At 44.4% G+C, this 20,248-nt stretch overlaps 1 protein-coding gene across 2 annotated transcripts in view; it reads right to left on the bottom strand.

Annotated features, from left to right (window-relative positions):
* NHS (NHS actin remodeling regulator) overlaps positions 1-19,275 on the bottom strand; it is a 352,032-nt gene extending 332,757 nt beyond the window's left edge. For both annotated transcript variants that reach the window (XM_032286006.1, XM_032286007.1), the window contains exon 1: positions 18,141-19,275. In XM_032286006.1, coding sequence (XP_032141897.1) covers positions 18,141-18,702 — 562 coding nt within the window. In that variant the 5' untranslated portion in view covers positions 18,703-19,275. The remainder of the gene's footprint in view (positions 1-18,140) is intronic.
* Between the last annotated feature and the right edge of the window lie 973 nt (positions 19,276-20,248).

The following is a 20,248-nucleotide window of genomic DNA, read 5'->3' as shown; positions in this document are numbered from 1 at the left end:
AATAAATATGTCAGAACGTACCACATAAGAAAATATAAGTATTGTTAATAAACTATTGTTTCAGCTACCTGTGTCTACTGGCTTACAGATGTAAAATCTATTTCTCATAGTAGATCATGATCAAAATATGTTTTTAAAATACTGATTTGGTATATACCCTTCCAGACATTTTTTTCTGTATTCTTTTATCTTCTTAATAAATATGAAATAAAATGCAAAGTATTTGGTAACAAGTCCTTTTAACCTTGGAAGGTATCATAAACTTATTTCTGTGCTAATAAATATCCATTTGTGTAATCATTTTAATGATGGTAAAGTATTTCAGTGTACCAATGTGCAGTAACGTTGTTTGCTATACCGATGCACAGTAATGTTTGTTCAGTTTTCTGTCGTTAATCATTTAGGATATTTCCAATATTTTTTATTTGTAAGCAGCACTGAGGTGCTTATATATTATTTTCTTTTATTTACTTTTGTAATTATTTTCTTAGATGAAATTCTGAAATAAAATTTTTGGCTCATGGCTTTTCATGTATGCCAACTGCCTACCAGAAAAATTATACCAATTTATAGTTCCATCAGTAGTGTCTAAAATTATTCTTATGCCTACCCCAAAGTTGATCATTATCATTTTTTCATCTTGGCCCATCTGAATAAGTGAACAAAATGGCAATCTATTATAATTTGGGTTGCTTTGTTCCTGAATTGGGGTCATCCACAGTTCACTTACACCAGCCTTCAAGCAACCTTAAAGAATACAAAAGTGTAACCACTGAACCAGAAAAGAAACTTATGTAGCCACAAGGTGAATGTTTTGGCTTTAGGCAGTAAAAGCCTTGACAAATAAAATGACTCCTCCTACAGCCAATGACTTATTTTAGACAATCAATATGTTCCTATTAATTTTTGGGGAAAACTAAGCAACAAATTAGAACCAGACATACAGCCACGGCCTCACCCAAGTACATGTGTTAACTTATGACCCAGTCATACGCCTGCACTGGCTGCACTGGAAGTACCTCTTGATTCATGGGCCTTTTTGCTTAGATGTTCTAATCAAAGCCCTTTTGAGTGTCTGAAGTTGTACCTGGACATTGTCTTCCTGTCCTTTTTTTTTTTTTAGTTTGCCTCTGTTTCTCCATCATAAACTGGGAGGCAGAATGTTATCTCAGTGGCCATAAGGTGGTGGTGATGGGAGGAAGAGTAGTATGCTGACAGAGAGAAGCTGGGTAGAGCAGAGGAGGTGCCCAAACTGAAGATGCAAGAACCACATTTGAATCCCAGATTGTACACTTTTTTAACACCAGTCTCAAAGCCACTAGTGGAGCTTTCGTTTCCTCATCTACTGAGATAATATTTCAATATTTCCACAGGATTTTTAGGGGCTTGTGAAATAATGTAACATAGTACTAGCAGAAAGCACTCACACAAGAAATGTTGGGGGGTATGTGTGAATTTGTTTGGTATCTGCCTCAACAAGTTTAGAAGAATCCTGTTGATAACACTCAGTCATCCAAGGCAAAAAATTCAGTGATCTTCTAAAAACTGGGGGTGGGGTTGGCTATAGGAAGAAGTTAGGGGGTTAAAGAAAGATAAAATGTAGGGCATGGTCTTAGCTGTCGCCTACAGAAAAGACAGGCAACCTGGGAGAAGCAGTGGATTGAAGCAAGAGTTACACAGGTCCTAAGAGTCAATCTGGATTTTTAAAGGCCCCTTATTCTGCATGAAGCTCATTTGCATTCCACACCTGGCAAGTGAAGAAAAGCATCCCCTGTCTAACTTCTGACTTCACAGAGCTGCCTCACTAGGCCTCCATCAGTTTTTAAAAGGCACAAGCAAATTACATAGTCACCTCTATATTTGAAGAAAATCTCGGTTAATGTTCCAAAGCAATTCCCTCATGGAAAAATCAGCTCACCTATTCTGCAGTTAGGGGGAAAAAATGAAGCACTTACAGTAAAGTCTAAAACCATGTTCAGGTTTATCATAAAAGCCCACTTTCAAAGGCCCAGCTGTGTGTCACTCAGCAGCCAGGTCCCTGGGGGGCTTTTCACAACCATTTTTTTCAGACTTAACTGTAAAGGCGTTACACACCTCACACCCAAAGTGAACTAAACGCTCAATCAAAACACAAGGCAGCCTTCAGTCTGCTTTGGCGTCAAAGATGTTTCAGATATTCCTGATATGCTTGAAGGCTTGAAGGGGAAGGCTCAGACTAAAACATTCACCCCTCAATTCTCCAATCATGGTCATTTCAAACCAAACAGTGAGGGAGCCTGTGGGGCTGAGGGTGCAGGATGGGAATGTTGTACCATTCATTAAGTCCAGTATTTTAAACTCAGCAAGGGAGTCAGGGAAACTGGACATATGCCAGGGGTTTCAAAGAAAGTTTTAGAATTTGCTTGAGGCCTTTTAAACCCTCAAATCTACAAAGTTCTGTCTAGCTGGGATTGCTCCATCTCAGATCAGATATCCAAGGCCCTGACAGCAGAACCACAAGAATAAACTCTCTCAGCTATGAATAGGAAGGCCTCCCTACTTCTTTGTCTCTTGTCCTCAGGAAGTTCTGCCTTGCCTAGATTTTTCATGAAACCTTGATGGTAGGGGCAATTACAGAAGGCAACTCCCGATAGCTCTAAGTCTAATCCGGCCAAGTGATTAGGGAACTTATCACTCTTCCTCCTCCACTGTTTCCTGAAGGAAAGGATGCAATGTGAAAATCCAAGAGGATTCTCCTCACAGAGTAAGAGCTGAAGCAGTGTCAGTAAAGATTCCGATGTCAAACTCCAATTATACGGAGTTTGCAAGTGATTTGAAACATGGCTTTGTGAAGAGCCACTGTCTGTGAATCAAAAGGCCCCACAACTATGCTTCAATTTTTTCTAAAGGTGGGAGGAATCCTTTTAACTAGATCGGGTTTCCACCATTCTAGGTACCAGAACGTTGCCATTAAACATGAGTGATAATCTTTTACATTGCAGAAAAATAGATCAAAGCTTTTGCTTGGTGTAGATCAGAAAGTCAAGGTACAGCAGGAAATAAGAACAGTCATTGTCACAGCCTTGAAATGTCTTGAGGAATAAAGCTCTGTAAAAGTTCAGTAAAAGAAGTTTTTAACCCAACAGAAATGTGTAGGTACATTCATCAAAAGACAGGAACTAGAATGTTCACGCCAGCATTATTCAAAATGGAAATTATCCACATGCCCATACCACAGTATATTCATACAAAGGAATACTATAGAGCAGTGAAAATAAACGAACTACAACTACATGCAACAACATAAATGGATCATGCAATGTAATTGTGAAAAAAAATCTAGATATAGAAAAGGCACATACTATATGATTCCAAAACAGGCCAACGTAATCTATACTATTCACATCCAGGCCTCCTTCACCCATCAGCAGAAGTACACACTCCTCAAGAATGAGAGTGTAATGGCAGACAGATGCTACGTTGTTCTTGCAGTGCTTCACAACATGAGTTAGACCAGCCAAGTCAGAAAATGGGCGGCATTCTTCTCTCCCCATTTTCACCACGCATCCAGCTGACCAGATCATTTACACTGGTTCAAAAGTCACAAGGCCAGATTTTATCCATTTTTATGCCTACGTCCTTTACCCAAGCCTCTTTATAATAACAATGATAAAACAACAACAAAAGTAGTACCATCGATGGCACACACATAGTAGCCCGTAGTATGTATACTGTGTATGTGCCATATACTACTGGCACTCTCCATGAATTAATCATTTAATCTTCACAACTCTATAAAATGAGTACCAACAGTATCCCCATTTTACAGATATGGAAACTGAGTTAAGAATTTTTCCAAGATCACACAGCTGGTAAGTGATAGGACTGAGATACACTCTTTACTAGAAAGTTTATTCTGGTTAGGAATGCAAGCATGTGATCATGACAAAACTCCAGTCCCTCAGAGAGCAAACCTTGAACCTAAGCTTCAAAAATGCAAAGCTTGATCCAACCAGGCTGGCTGGGCCACAGAAAAGCACACAAAGCACCTTGGAAAGAGAACAAAGCATACGTTGAGAATTAAAAGAAGGTGTTTGTTTGTTTGTTTGTTTGTTTGTTTTAATTTTCCTTCCCACTCAGCAGCCACTAAAACCTTTGAATTGACAAATCAATCAAGAAAACCCAGAAGGGCTTCAAATTTACATTTACAATCCAATACTCTTAATAGCCTGCTCCACTCATTGTCTTGACTCAAATTTATTTGTAGGTGAACCCCATTTCTCATTACCACCTTCTACCCTATAACCAGTCTAAGATTCACTGGTCTTGGGATATGGGGCAAAGGGTTAAAATAAAGCCACACAAGAGGCACGCTTACGCAATGTATTTTTCTTCATGCAACTGGCTTAGTTTTAATCAGCAAAGGCTAAAAGTTTGCCAGATGAGTACTGAGTGACATCTGATACCTGAGCAGGGTTCCAACATCTATTTTCTCATACCAAAGGCATTTAACTCCAGTGATACTCTTTGAAAATATTCCAGGGCGCCCTTCCCAATGTCTCTTCTTGGTTTTCCCACTTCCCGCCCCTCCACATTGCCCCAAACTTTGAAGCCTCCGTCTCTCCTTTTTGTACAGCAGAAAGCCCTATGACTTCTCACATGGAAAAGGATTTCTGTGGTATTTATTCCTGCCGCACTTCATGATGCACTTCTCAAAGTTAATCTCTAGAATCAAACTCTCAATAAACATGCGCCATCTTGTAAATGAATCACTTCAGGGGTAGGGAGGGGGTGGGCTGAGGCAGCAGAACTCTGACACAAAATTTAAAAGGAAAATAAAGCTTTCCTCGCATTATTAATATATAAATACAGGCTCAAGGAACAGAGTCCAGATGCAGACTGGAGAGAAACATAAATATTGACGTTATATTCTAATGAACATTAGGTCTCATGGGCTGTCATCTGTCCTCACAGCTACTAGCTCTTCCCCCTCTTAGATTTCTAGTAGGAAAAATCAAGAGTAACTAAACTCTAGAATAGGGCTTCTTATTGCACTAATCTAAATGCACATAGATAAGACAGTCATAAATCCAATTCTAAACAATTTTGTCCTCCATCCTGGCTTCAAGCATCAACATGAGCGGAAAACAGTTTGCAAATCAGTATTTTCTGCTACTTAGAAATGTAACAGAGAGTATCAAGGTCTTTTTTTTCATGTTTTTTAAAATGTTATTTTAGCTTTATCTTAGAAAAGGCTCCAACTGGTTGGGCGTGGTGGCTCATGCTTGTAATCCCAGCACTTTGAGAGGCCAAGGCGGGCAGATCACATAAGGTCAGGAGTTCAAGACCAGCCCGGCCAACATGGCAAAACCCCATCTCTACTAAAAATACAAAAATGAGCTGGGTGTGGTGGCAGGCACCTGTAATTCCAGCTACTTCAGAGGCTGAGACAAGAGAATTGCTTGAACTCGGTGGGCAGAGGTTGCAGTGAGCTGAGATTGCGCCAGTATATTCCAGCTTGGATAACAGGGCGAGACTCCATCTCAAACAAATAAATAAATGAAAAGAAAAGGCTCCTACTTCTAAGTTACCCCTGGGGCCTCTGAGGCTAGAATTTATACTTGTCAAAAATCTGATTCTCCCTAAAATCCAGCACCATGATGTCATAAACAGTCCAACACAATCAGGCCAAAAGTGAGGAAACTCCACTGTTTGAATTTGTCCTGAATATCTTATACATGGAATCACTAATTCTTAGTCTTGGTTGAAAGTCCAGAAACTCCCTATAGAATCATCTTCTTCTGTGCCCATATTCACACAACAACCTTGGTAGGGGATAGCACTGGGCAATCAGAGTTCAAATACTGCTTTCCCACCTGAAAGTAGTATTAACTATCTGGAGTGAAGAGAATGTTCTCTATCTTAATAGGGGTGTGTGCTATATAGGTGGATACAGCTGTTAAAACTCATCAAGATCTGTACATTTCACTGCATGTAAATTATATCTTGATTTTTGAAAAACAGTATTAGTTAGGACACTATAAGAATTTTTCCCAGACAGCAGATTAATCAACAAGACCATAGGAGAAGCGCCTACTTCCTCAACGTTCAATGGTTTTGCAAAATGCATTAGACCTGAAGCAAGTCTGGTAGAGTGAGAGAGGAGTGGAGGGCTTTCTTGTTCTTCTCAATGCTGTACCCTTCTGTATGGGTTGCATACCTAGCCCCAAATGTGAAACAAAAAACATCAACAGCTCTAAGTTGGATCCAGCCACTTCTCAATACTTTTAACAGACCACCACTGTCTCTCACCAGGATTACTCCAACAGCCTCCTACTTGGTCTCCCTGCTTCTACCTCTTCTGCCTCTCCCACAGTCTCCTCTTGCCACAAGACCCAAAGTGATCCTTTTAAACTCTAAGTCAATCATGTTTCTCCTGGGCTTAAAAGTCTTCAATGACTGTCCACTCCACTCAGAACAGAAGGCAAAGTCCTCACATTGGCCTACTAGACCCTAGGTGATGTGCCCCACTGCCATTCCTCCTTGCTGGTATCCTATCCTCCCGCTCTCCTCCTTGCTAACTCCTCATCTACCACACTGGCCTCCTTGCCATCCCCTGATCACACCAGGCATGCTCTCACCTCAGGGCCTCTGCACGAGCTGTTTCTCTCCTCTGGAACACTCTTCCTTCAGTAGTCTATGTAATTTACCCTTACCTCTTTGCAATCTTTGCTCAAATACCACTTCCTCAATGAGGTTCACCTGACCACCCCATTTAAAATGATAACCCCACCCCAACCCTCTGGATCACCTTCACCTTGTGCTAGTTTCTTTTTGCCCACAGCACTTACCACCTCCTAACATGTTTTGTAATTTTGTCAAATGTATTGTGTTCATTATTTAGGATTTCTGTCTCTCCTCTGAAACATAAGGTCTTGGTAACTTTTTATTTACTGATGAAACTCAAGGGCCTAGAATAGTGACTGCTGTGTAATAGATGAATGAATCTGGATGATGATTATTGGTCAATTTTCTCTCTACTTTTCTACGTAACAAAGCCACAAAAACCTTAATAGACATCTTTGGCCAAGCAGAAACACACAGCATTGCTTGGTCAGCTGGATACTTTACCCTGACCCAGCATTTCACAGATTCAGACACAGGTTTTCACCTATTTGAAAGAAATTAACACGTACCTCCTACCCTGTCTGATCCAATTATAGTATCAATAAAATAGCCAGTAATAGCCAATAATTGTCAGATGCTAACCATGTGCAAGGCACAGTTCTCGGTGCCCGCACACCTTGACTTTCTTGGTTTTGTCAACAACCTGATGTAATTAATACTGCTTTTATCTCCATTCCATAATAGATGAAAAAAAAACCCAATAAATTGTCCAGAGTCATACAACTTTGAAGGAGTGGAGCTGGTATTTGAACCCACATAGTCCAGCTTCAGAGTCTGCACTCTTAATCACATATTCTCTTGCTTCTCAACAATTAGCTAAACCAGACACTTGCCAATGTTACTCAAACTGAGCCTCAGAAAATGCCAAAAGGTCATGAATTTCAAACCTTTCCTTAAGGAACAGAGAACAAGGACATCCAGGTACCTTAAAAGAAAGGAAGGGAAAAGCACTCTGACACTCTAGAGTCAGAGAAATGAACTCTAGGACCCACAGAGTCCCCTTGTAGTCCAACGTTGCAGTTATTCTGTGACCAACATGCCAAAGCAGATTTCCCCCAAATAAATTCCTTACCCATTATACATAAGAAAATTAAAATGGCCCCTCTGATTGCTGGAAGTCGGTACAGTTTGAGCCAGATTAACCTCATTTCCCTTTTGAGTAGGGTAATTACACCAGGAGATCTAAAGAATGCTACAGACATATGGTATCTTGATTTCAGCAAACCATTTAACAGTTGCTCATGATGATAGATACTGTAGGTAAGGTGGATAAATATGATTTGAACAGGAAGGTAGGGGAGTGCACCCATGGCTGCTGCAACAATGATACCCAAAGAATGTTGATTAATAGATGTCATCTTGGGGAGACATTGCTAGTACTGCCTGCCAGTGGGCTCTGGCCTTGATCTATCTGAACAATAATTTTATCAAAGATGTGGATGATAGCATAGAATCTTGTTCATGTTGTATGCAGAGAGCAAAATGCTGTGGGCAGTAGCTGACACAATGAATCAAGATTTTAAACCATCACCACTGATTGGAAATGAAAGAGCAAAGCAAGCAAGATTCAATTTAACAGAGACAATGGGAGGCTCTTGTGAAATTTAAGTTCAAAACACCAACTGCACACATGGAATAAAGAAAACTTCATGTTAAAAACTGCCACTATAAAGGAAGGGAGTTTGTTGAGCCATAGGAGTACTTTTACACCGACAGTGTCATGCAATGCTTAAAACAAGGACCACCTTAGTCCTAGCCGCACACTCTTTTTTTTTTTTTTTTTTTTTTTTTTTAAGACTGAGTTTTGCTTTTGTTGCTCAGCCTGGAATGCAATGGCGCGATTACTGCAACCTCCACCTCCTGGATGCAAGTGATTCTCCTGCCTCAGCCTCCTGAGTAGCTGAGATTACGGGCATGTGCCACCATGCCCAGCTAATTTTTGTATTTTTTAGTAGAGACAGGGTTTCACCATGTTGCTCAGGATGGTCTTGAATTCCTGACCTCAAGTGATCTACCTGCCTCAGCCTCCCAAAGTGCTGGGATTACAGGCGTGAGCCACCATGCCTGGGCTGAGACATTCTTATAAAGAAAGGAATAGATCCATTTGTGCCCTATACCTGTGGCAGAGGAAAACCAGAGCGGGAACAGTCTGGAAACTTGGCATTAGGAGGCCTGGTTGAAGGAACTGAAGTTTTACCTGGGATGAAGAAAGCTTAGACAGTGCCATAACAGTAACCTCCGGGCCCTTAAAAGATGTTCTAGAAAAGCAGTTATAGGTACATTCCATATGACATGAGACACAAGAACAAAGATGAAAAGGCTGGCATTACAAAAAGACAGATTCACTCTCAACGTAGATAAGGAGTGTTTGAGAATGGGAGCTACCCAACAATAAAATTGTGGTGGGGTGGCCACTTTCCACTCCTTGGAGTCTCATAGGGCATGGAAACCAGATGAGCAGCCATTTGGAACATCTTCAAAAAGATTCCTACTCTGGGTGAGAAGATTGATTTAATGGGTACTAAGGTTTCCCAACTCTGTGATTCGAAGATTCTAGGACTCTTGTTGAATTAACTTTATTCTTGATTAATTTCACTTTGAAGGACGTAGGCACTTAATAATTAGGTAAAAAATTTTTTGGGACATAGTCTCACTCTGCCACCCATGCTGGAGTGCAGTGGCATGATCTTGGCTCACTGCAACCTCCACCTCCTTGGCTCGAGCAATCCTCCCACCTCAGACTCCTAAGTAGCCGAGACTACAGGCACATGCCATCATGTCCGGCTAATTTTTGTATTTTTTGTAGAGATGGGGTTTCACCATGTTGCCCAGGCTGGTCTCAAACTCCTGGGTTCAAGCAATCCTCCCAACCTTGGCCTCCCAGAATTAAGCAATTTGTCAGCACATGAATGCCCAGGTCCTCGGATTACTCTTTCAATACAGCCAAACTTCATGCACATTAATGGATTGAGAGAAGTCAGAAACAAAAATTGGCCATACCTGTTTTAGTCATTCCCAAAAATAGAGTAGACAGTCTCCCTGCCCTCTGGGCTTAGTCTGGTGGGTGGGCTCTTCAAAACTTTGTTTCAACAAATTTCAACCCTAGAATGAGATCCTTATATTCAGGAACCATTCCTACCTCATTATTTTTATTTCCACTTGTTATTAAGATGTGCTTCATGAAGAATTCTTGATGCAGGACAAACTTTCAGCAATTTTTGGGATTGTTTGTTCCAGTCTTACTCCTCCTATGATTTTTTTTAATAGAATGACCCTCAAAATGTTGTGCCCCCAATTTTTAATAAAGCAAAAATAAATTAAGCTGAACTATCAAATAAAATTCCAACTACATTTAAAATTGTCCTTGACTCTAAAATTTCAAAATGTCATGCAAAATTAGTGAATCTTCAAGACTCTGGGACTAACATGGGACAATGGGAGAGATTTTTATGTGTCATTACCTTTTAAAAGTACGTAATGCCCGTTATAGGTAGACTAGAAGTTCTGAGACTTAAGACGTTTCTGAGAGTTTATGTGGACTTTACACTGTCCTGATGGCATTGCATAGAAAAGGCCTCCATACATAGGAAGAAAGAAATCTTTATTGTTACCATCTTAGCAACATCAGTCCAACAGAATCTCAAGGATTTCTTAGGTAAAGTAATTCAGGAGTTTTGATTTAAAAGCCCAATCCAGTATAACAAGAAAAGTCTAAAAGGAAATGTGATGCTGTTACTGGTTATGAGGATATTACAACCATGAATTATTAAACCTTTGAAAGATTGTGTTCTTCTCAGCTGTTCTGTGAAGGGTTTCAAAGCAGCTTTCAATGAAGCTGTTAGGATCTCATAATGCCTCACAGAAACTCACTGAGCAGGGCCAAGAGGAAAGGAAACTTAACCACAATTACAGAAACATCCAAGAAAACACACTAACCAGACTGTGAAGGTTTTTTACAAGTGGTAGACTGAACAGAATGGGAAGGAAAAGCAGGATCATGCTTCCAAAACCAGAATGAGCCCATGATCGGTGTTGCCCCACCAACCCAAAATGATCAATTCACCTAATGTGTTACCTCCTAGTTCCTTTCAGAGGTTAGCAGTTTCTATGTCTGCTCTGGCTGAAAATTATCCTTCTCAAATAGGTAGTTTGGATCTCCTGGGGCTGTCACTTATGCATTCCACAGGGCAATAATCAGTACTCTCAAAGGCTTGTCAATAGAACATGGAGAAATTGAGGGGATATGCCTTTATTACCATAGATTTGAGTTCCTTTTGTGTCCCTTCTCACTGCTGAAGCACTGAAGCTCTTCCATGCCAAGATAGGGATTCGAACTGTGCATCCGCTAATGATAGTAACAGCTTTTACCAGACCCACTGATATGGTTTGGCTCTGTGTCCCCAACCAAGTCTCATGTCGAATTGTAATCCCCAATGTTGGAGGAGGGACATGGTGGAAGGTGACTGGATCATGGGGGCAGATTCCCCACTTGCTGTTCCAGTGATAGTGAGTGAGTTCTCACAAAGCTGGTTGTTTAAAAGTGTGTAGCACTTCCCCGTTCACTCTTGCTCTCCCTCCTGTCACCATGTGAAGACTTGCTTGCTTTCCCTTTTCCTTCTGCCATGATTGTAAGTTTTCTGAGGCCTCCCTGGCCATGCCTCCTGTACAGCCTGCAAAACTGTGAGTCCATTAAACCTCTTTTCTTTATAAATTACCCAGTCTCAGGTAGTTTTTTAAATATATATATAGCAGTGAGAGAACAGACTAATACATCCACCATAGAGTGTTCTGCCAGGGGCTGGGGATATGGCTAATATAATAATGCTGGGCTAAATAATTTAAGGAAAAAGAGTGAGAAACATCATCTCTACCATACCACCGGCCCTAAGTATTTGCCCTCACAGTTTAAAGATTAAATAGATTGTCTTGGTTATGCTTCCTCCAGAAGTAGACCCTATGACTGCAAGTACAGGTTTGAGTGCAAGTAGTTTATGTGGGAGGTGACTCCAGAAACACCCATATGTGAGTGAAGAAGTGAGATAGAGAAAGGAAGCCAGCAAAGATACGATGTGTCATCAAATACATCATCACTGTGGGTAACTGGAGCTCAATCCTACTAGAGAATTCTGAGAAATGGTGGAGAAAATGCTGCAGGGTTCTCCTATCCAAGGAGTAATGGCACTGGTACATTCATCCACCAACTCCCTGTCCATATTTGATTGAGTGCTGCTTCTGGGGCATTAATTTGCTGGCACCTCTGGCCTTCCCTACATGCAAGGCCAAGCATGGTCCATAAGCCAGTACAAAACAAAAGCTCCAGGCAGAGTTACAGGAGTTTGCAGTAAGTAGCCTTCAGCATGAGAGGTGACAACTGAAGGAATATAGACAGGGCATCAACAGTGTTTGTTGTGCAGAATGAAAAAAGGTAAGATAAAGGTGAGCACAGAGTTCTAGAAAAGTCATAGGTGGGGGAGGTGACAAAGTATCACTGCAGTACAATGGGAAAATGAAGACCTTTTCAATAAGTGACAGTAGGCCAATTGTACATCCATATTTCAGAAAAAGTAATCTTGAATCCTACCTCATGCCATTTTCAAATATCAATTCTATATGAAACATGGATCTAAATGACAAAAGCAAAACAAAAAAATTTCTAGAACTTTTGAGATATGACCTCAAAGTTGGTGAAGAATTTCTGTAAGAACAAACAGAAGAGAACACAAAAACACAGTAACCATAAAGAAAAGGGTTGATAAACTGAATTTTACAAAAATAAGAACTTCTTCCCTCAAAATATAACACTAAGAGAGTGAAAAGGCAAGCCATAGAGTAACAGAAGGTATTTGAAATACATATAGCTGACAATATATAAAAGACATCTATAAGGCAATAAGAAAAGGTACAAAGAACCTTATTGAAAAATGAGCAATTACTTGGGTGATGAAATGATTTGTATACCAAACCCCATGACACACAATTTGCCTATATAGCAAACCTGCACATGTACTCCTGAACCTAAAATCAAAGTTAAAAAAAAAGAGAGAAAGAAAAGAGAAATAAAAATGAGCAAACATCCTGAACAAGTAACCACAAAGGAGAATATCTAGGTGGTTAAAAAATGTATAAAACGGCTTTCAATCTCACAAGCCATCAGAGAAATGCAAATCAAAACCACCTGAGATTTCATTACACATCCACCAAAGTGGCTACAGTTTAAAAGTCAATACCAATATTGGTGAGGATGTGGAGCAACCAGAACTTTCATATACTGCCAGGAGTACAAATTGGTACAACCAGTGTAGAAAACTGTTCAGCCAAACAAATCATCCCCTTTGATCCAACAATTCCTCTTTTAGATGCATACCAAATAATTGTGTCTACATAAGCTTATCAAGAAGCATGTAGAAAAAAAATTGTTCATGCAATAGTTCCCAAATGGAAACAATCCAAATGTCCATCATCAGGAGCATGGATCAACAAATTGTGGTATGTACACACAATGGAATTTTATTCAGCAATGAGAATGAATAAACTGCTATATATGCAACAAGATGGTAGAATATTCCATATATAACGTTGAGTGAATAATGCTAGATAGTAAGAAGTATATATTATTTCACTTACATAAACTTCAGGAACAAGAACATCTAATTGATAAGGGTAGACGTTGGGAGAGCTGTTACTTCTGGGAAGGGGGATATTGACTGGAGGTGGCTTGAAGGGACAGTAGGGTGTTTCAGATACAGTAACATTTTATTTCTTGATCTGGGTGGTGTTTACATGAGCTGTTCACTTTGTGAAAATCAACCAAGCCAAACACTTATGGTCTGTGTGCTTTTCTGTGGGAATGTTAAACTTTAAACTTTAATATAAAATTTATTTAAAAACTCAGTAATTAAATAAATCAACAGCAACCAAAATCCCAACAACATTAAAATGTCTAAAGATGAACATCCTGGAGTTAAGGCCCACAAAGTAATCCCAAAGTCTCAGGTTTTAGTGACTGAACAGTCTCAGAAGGTTCTCAACACAGCCAGATCATCCCACTAAAATTCCTTAATGCCTTCATGTTCCCTCCCTGAGACAACGTATTAACACCTTCTCTTCTCTCCTCACATTGCCAATACTCTCAGCTGATGACCTCACCCCATACTTCATTGAGAAAATAGATGCCCTTGTGGAAGAACATCCCATCCTACCACCAACTGTCCACCAGCCCACCTGTCTCCCTGTTTGCATCCTTCAGCTTCCCTCAAGGGGCCATGGATGAAATGGTGCTCTCATCTCATCCCCTCTCAGCTTTTTAATATCCACAATTATTCAGTTCTCTCCCACAGGATCATCAATTTACCCTTCTCTTGGAATCCGAACATGCCTAAAATATCAATACCTTTTAAGACATTCTTCCTTGATACTGTATTCCCTTCCAGCCACTGCTCCATTTCTCCACTCCCCTTCAGAGCAAAACTCCTTATAAGAGCTGTCTGTAGGGCTGGGTGCGGTGGCTCAAGCCTGTAATTCCAGCACTTTGGGAGGTGGGAGGACTTCTTGAGTCCAAGAGTTCTAGACCACCCTGGGTAACATGGCGAAAACCTGTCTCTATGCAAAATACAAAAATTAGCCTAGTGTCCTGTAATTGCTATTTCCTCTTCACCTCTCCTATTCTTTCTCTAATCCCTCTGACTTGGCCTTCATTTCCAACCCTCCGCTGAAATGGTACCTCTCAAGGCCACTAGTTAATTACAGGTAACCAAACTCAATGGCCTCTTCTCAGTGCTTATCTTCCTCTCAGAAGCACTTGACCAAGTTGGCTTCTCCCCAGTTCTGGAAACACCTTCTTGCCTGCACCACACCACACTCTTCTGATTTTCCTTCTAGCTTTCTGGCTGTCCCCCCTCAGCCTTTCTCCTCTCCTATGAAGTTTTCGAAGTTGGACTGTCCTAGGCTAAGTCCTGGCCTCCTTTTCTTTACTATCTCCACTGTGTCTAGTTCCAAGGCTTCACATACCGTCTCTACTCTTAGGTCTTACATGCACATCTCCAGCCTGAACCTCTCAACTCACACATGTAATCGTGTAAGACACATCAGGTATCTCAAACTCAACATGGCTCAAATAGAAAACTAGATTCCATTTCCTCCACAAGAAATATCCACTCTCCCACTAGTCTTCTCCATTTCTACAAACGGTACCACATTCTGCAAGTTATTTAAGCTTTTCAGGCAAAAACAACAAACTAGGAGTCATCCTTAATTATTTTCTTCTCATATCCTGTACTCAATCAAGTCAGTAAGTCCTGGCAATCTTATCTCCAAAATGAATTCAGAATATAACCATTTCTCACTGTCTCTACAGCTACCTCCCTAGTCCTAGCCACCGTCACCAGTCACAGTGTCTAACTGGTTTACTAGCCTCCAGACTTGCTTCCAGAGTGACTCTTCCAAAGTGTCCATGAGATCATGTTGCCCCTGCAAGAAGCCCCCAGCCTGTCTCAGGGCAACAGAAAGCAGCAGTCCAAGGATGAAACAGCAAGCAGACTGTGCAGGGGAATAGTGATCTGGGTGAGAAGGATATACAGCGGGTGTGAAAGCACCCTCAAAGGAAGAGAAAAAAAATCAAGGTTTACTTTTAGGCTTCCTCTCCCTTTGAAACTCCCCTAGGACTGAGCAATACTAAAGGGAGATAGATGCATAATGCAGCTGATGTCACTGGTGCCCTACCCACAGCTACTTTGCCCTCCCCAGAAGACCCCTGTCAACATTCCTGTGCACATCATAGGCTTTCTGCATTGCTCTACCTAGCCCTGGGAGCATCCTGGGACCATGTGTGGGGCAGGAGACAAAAGCCATGGAGTTCTTGCTCCAGGTTCTACTTTCCGTCTCTGAGAGGAAGAAGTTGGTGCATAAATACTCCAGCTTTCTTAATTTTTAGTGGAGCACGTTTGAGGTGTGTGTTCAGAGGGTCACCAGCTGGATTGAACCCCAGTTGCCCACAGTGCTAACCAGCTTACACAGTGTATTGGCTTTCCTCTTTCCTCCCTTCCCTTTCTCACTTCCCCATCCCCTCTCTGTGCTTCCGGGAAACCCTTGCCAAACAAATTACTTGCCTTGAAATCCTTGTCTCAGGCTCTGCATTCTAGGAAACTCAAAGCAAGACACATAATAGTGTGCCTTTTCTCCCAAAGGTAATGCCTTTTATGACATCAAACAAGAACAATGCCATCCCAAATTTAAATGGCCAAGAGAAGAGAGAGATCTGAACATAAAGTGTGGAGATAGCATTTTAGAAAATAAAATTTAAAATAATAAGAGATCTTTAAATCTATCCCAGGTAGAAATTAGCCCCATCTTTATTATTCATGTACAAATATGTATAAATAGAGTATATATTCACCAACTATATGCATATACTCAAGATCCTCTCTTATCTCTATTAACTATTAGTTTGTACCCCCAAACAGTCAAAAGGACTTGAAAGAACTGTGATACATTCCAGGTACATAACTGCCCACTGCTTCATCTAAAGAGAGAAATAAGTGGGCACATTCTGCTCTGGCAGTTAGTTTCACTGGTGTGAAATCTAACTTAAGAAGAGATCTCTCTCTCTCTCCCTCTCTCTCCCTCTCTCTCTCTCTCTCTCTCTCTCTCTCACACACACACACACACACACACACATACACACACACACACACACACACACACACACACACACACACGGGAAATGTATGAACCACTCAATAGTCTGCAAAACTTCCCTCCAGTTCTTTTGAAGTGAAATCACCACTCCCCACAACCGCACTCCCCAGATATCAGCGCTGTTGAAAGTGAAGGGCCTGTCCCTGCTGTGTGGTTTAGGGTAAAAAGGAGGCAGGATTAAAGTGCTCATTTCAAGTCCCAAAAGTAAAATACGACTTGGCCTACGGCAGTCCTAATTCTTTCCAGAACTCATCCCCGGAATTGCCCTTTTAAACAACCAGTCATTAACCCAACTCCGGGTCTTTTATAGCTGCGAAAACCGATGGAGCACATCATTTATTCATTACGCTTATTATTGTTGTTATTGCAGAAAAACAGTGAATTCCCGGGGCGGGGTTCAAAGGGTTTTTCGGAGGAGGGGAAGAGGGATAGAACACGCGGCGGGAGAAGGGGGGGGCGGCAGGGACCGCTAGGAGGCTGAGCTGGGCTGTAGAGCAGAGGTGTCCGGAAATCCCAAGGGAAGGATGCCACGAAAGCGCCTCCGCCCCGCGCGCTCCTAGGCCACTGCGCACCGGCGCAGCTGCTGCAGCAACCGAGGAAGCTTCTTACGTAAGTCAGAGTCGCTGACATCACCTTCGCCTCGAGCGTCGCAGCCGGACTAGGCGCCAAAGAACCGTCGTGCCAACCCAGCACCCCTGTCTACCTCCTGGGTCATTCCTAAATGATTCTGTCATCGCCAGATTTGGGCGATCGTGCTTCAAGGGGGCCGCCCTCGAAAGGCAGATGACATAGAATGACTATTTATTAGGAGCCCTTGGGTGTCGCAAGAACGAAGTCAACGGACAGCAAAGATGCCCAGGGTTCTGCTAGACCTCCTTCCTCGTCGTCTCGTTGCAGCCCGCCTAGCAGACTAGTTCATACCTAAGTCCACATGCCAGTAGATTTGGGCGACAGTGCACCGGTGTTGCAGAGGAAGACAGTCGGTGGGATCCTCTGGGGCCAGATGGCACAGAGCCATTTAATAGGAACCCTGGGCTGTTAAGGGCAGAAAAGATGCCCAGGGGTCTCCTCGATCGCCCCGGGGCCCCTGACACTCCCACCCTCATCCCTCCTGATCCTCCCCGCAGCCCCTCTGGGCCACAAGGGTTTTCGGTAGAAGCACTATGGAGTTCACTCTAGGAGGCGAGCAGCGCCACGATAAGTCGCACACGAGGGCAAGGCACAAGTTCGGAGCTCGGGGAAGCACCTGAGGTCACAGCGAGTGACGAAACAGCCGCGGTGCTGCAGTAGTCGCAAAAGGACACTCACTACTCCTCGAACCCCCAACCCCGAACATGCTTGGGGTGGACTCTAGGGCTCATGTCTGGGCTTCAGGAAACCACAGGAGTTGCAACACTCCTCCTTACCTCCCCCCCCCCCCCCCCCGTGAAGGACGTGAAAGGCGAGCCCCGGAGGTGAAGGACAGACCCTCTCTGCCTCTTGTGTTCCCATAAACGCTCCCTTTCTGCTCCCTCTCAGCCCACGCTGCCTGCGACTTCAGAGGTCGCCCTTTTAACTTTCCACCGTCCACATCTGCATCACAGAAAAGGGGTCCAGCCCAGCCACTCAGTCCCAGGAGGATTGGGGTGGGTCCCAAGGGATGGAAAGGGTGGGAAGGCGACAGTAAGGTGCAGGCTGCCACGGGCGCGGCGCCAAGGAGCTGGGATTGCCTTTGCTGGGGAGGGCTCGAGGGTGCGGCGCGGAAACCCAGAGCCCGGAGGGCGGACGGCGCGGGTACTCACGCACTGCCTCCTGCTTAGGGTCCAGCGTGCTAAGGACGCGCTGCACGCCGCCGAGCTTGCCCTGCAGCGCCCAGACGCGGCGGTGGGTGAGCTGGATGTCGCACTCAAGCTCCTGGAAGAGGCTGCACGCGTGCCGGGCCACGTCCGAGAGCTGCCGGAGGACACGGGCCAGAGCGGCGTTGCTGACCGCGCACAGGTCCAGCATGAGCAGCACGGCCGCAGCGGCCGCCGAGGACGCCTCGGCAGCGGCGGGAGCAGCCTCCGGGACCCCCGCCGTGCTCTCCTCGCCAGCCACGGACGCCTCTCCGTCCGGCGGCTGAGCCTGGTCGGCCGGCGCGGGCAGCGGCGGCGGCGGCGGTGGCAGCCCTGGAGGTGCAGGGGCCGCACGGGCTGGCTCCTCTGGCCCTGACGCCTCGACCTCGTCTGGGTCCCTCCGGCCGGGCGGCTGCAGGGGCGGCGGCTGCTCAGCGCTGCCTCCGCTCGAGTCCGCGTCTGGGCCAGGCGCAGGGCGCCGCTGCCTGCACAGCCATTGCGGCTCCACGATCCGCTTGGCGAAAGGCATCCCGCGCAGCCGGGCGGCGACTTTCTGGTCTCCTCCGAGCGCCCCTGTGAGCTGGAGACCGGGCGCGCCCACCTGAGCCGGGAGGGGGCAGGAGTCCGGCAAAGGCGCGATCGGGCAGTCGGGATATGCCGGGGGCTCCTCTGCTCAACTGGCCTCCTCTTCCCCGCCCTCTCCCTAGCAAATCAGTCCAGCTAGTCCTCCTTGGGGTGCACCGTAACCCGGGGAGGATGACAAGCGCCCCGCACAGAAATTTAGGGATGCGCCTGGTTTCTTCTCACTTGCTTCCAACCGGGGTCGACTGGCTCAGCTCCATCGTTTCTATGCTCGCCGTCGCCACCCCGGCCACTGCCGTCGCCACCGCCTATATAAATGGGCGTGCGTGTGTCTGTGTGTGTGTGGGTGAGTGGATGTGTGGGTGGGTGGATGTGAGTGTGTGCGCGCGCCTCAGTTTGAAAGTACCCCGGCGCAGGCCTCTCCCCCGCGCCCCTCGGCCGCTCCGGGGAGCGATTGCGCCCGGGATCTCTCTCCCTCGCTGGGCGGGGAGGAGGCTTAGGAAAGGCGATCTGAAAACCCGGAGAGAGGAATCTGCCTCCAGCCCGGCCGCAGGAGGCCGCGTGGGGGTGACGGGGCGGACGCAGGGCGGGGGAGGCCGGGGCGAGGGGGGCGCAGCGCCCTGTGCGGCCGCTGGGAGTCACTGGTGGCCTCGCCGCGCCTGGAGCGTTCAGGCGCAAAGACCCTTCCTCACATGCAAGGGGTTGGAATTGAGACTGTCGGCGTGGTGGGGGCGGGGAGTCCTCAAGTTGGGAGTAGGAGTGTGGGTAGTGAGCACAGAGGAAAAGGGTGGGGTATTGGGGATGCGGCAGATTTGGCGTGTTGGAGCAAGTTTTTCGCCGAATTCCAGGTCTGTACAAGACCTTTGGGTTCTTATACGGAAAACTGGGCTGCTCCTCGGAGATCCCTGGGCTCTATGAGCGCAATGAGACAACTGGGGAGGGCGAAGGGTGTGGGTGCATCTCCATGTGGCCAGAGAGGCCAGAGTGCTGTTTATACCCTTTCCCAGGCATCACGGGGCCCCCTGCTTTGGGCACGGTCTCTTTAGAATATCATGAATGAGACCCAAATCATCAATGAGCAAAATCCCCAGAAAACTGCTTACAAAACTCATTGCATGTTAGGTGAGATAAACGGCATTACCTCCTCGTCACCCTACTGTGCTGATCATACACTGGATTTTTAAAGTTCTCCATCAGAGAGATGATGCTTTACAGAAGAAGGGAAACTGTTCCCCTTCAGTTAACTGAAAGTTATAACTTCTGAAAAGGCAGGCATTTTCGATTGCAGCAGGCTGCAGGCTGTATGCCGTCAGCCTAAAACGTAAAAAGAGTTTGGGAACTGTTAATAAAACACGTGCTTTCATGCCTCCAAAAAGTATACTGTAAAAATATTTTTTATTTTAAAGCCACAGGCCAGATCTTGGGAATGCAGCCTCGTTTCGTGTTTCTAAAAGGAACATGGAAAAAATATGTTTTATGGCAACAATAAAGTC

The sequence above is a fragment of the Sapajus apella genome, unplaced genomic scaffold, assembly GCF_009761245.1.
Source record: "Sapajus apella isolate SASKATOON/1434 unplaced genomic scaffold, GSC_monkey_1.0 scaffold17, whole genome shotgun sequence".
Classification (NCBI taxonomy): Eukaryota; Metazoa; Chordata; class Mammalia; order Primates; family Cebidae; genus Sapajus; species Sapajus apella.
This window is presented reverse-complemented; position numbering and strand designations above follow the sequence as displayed.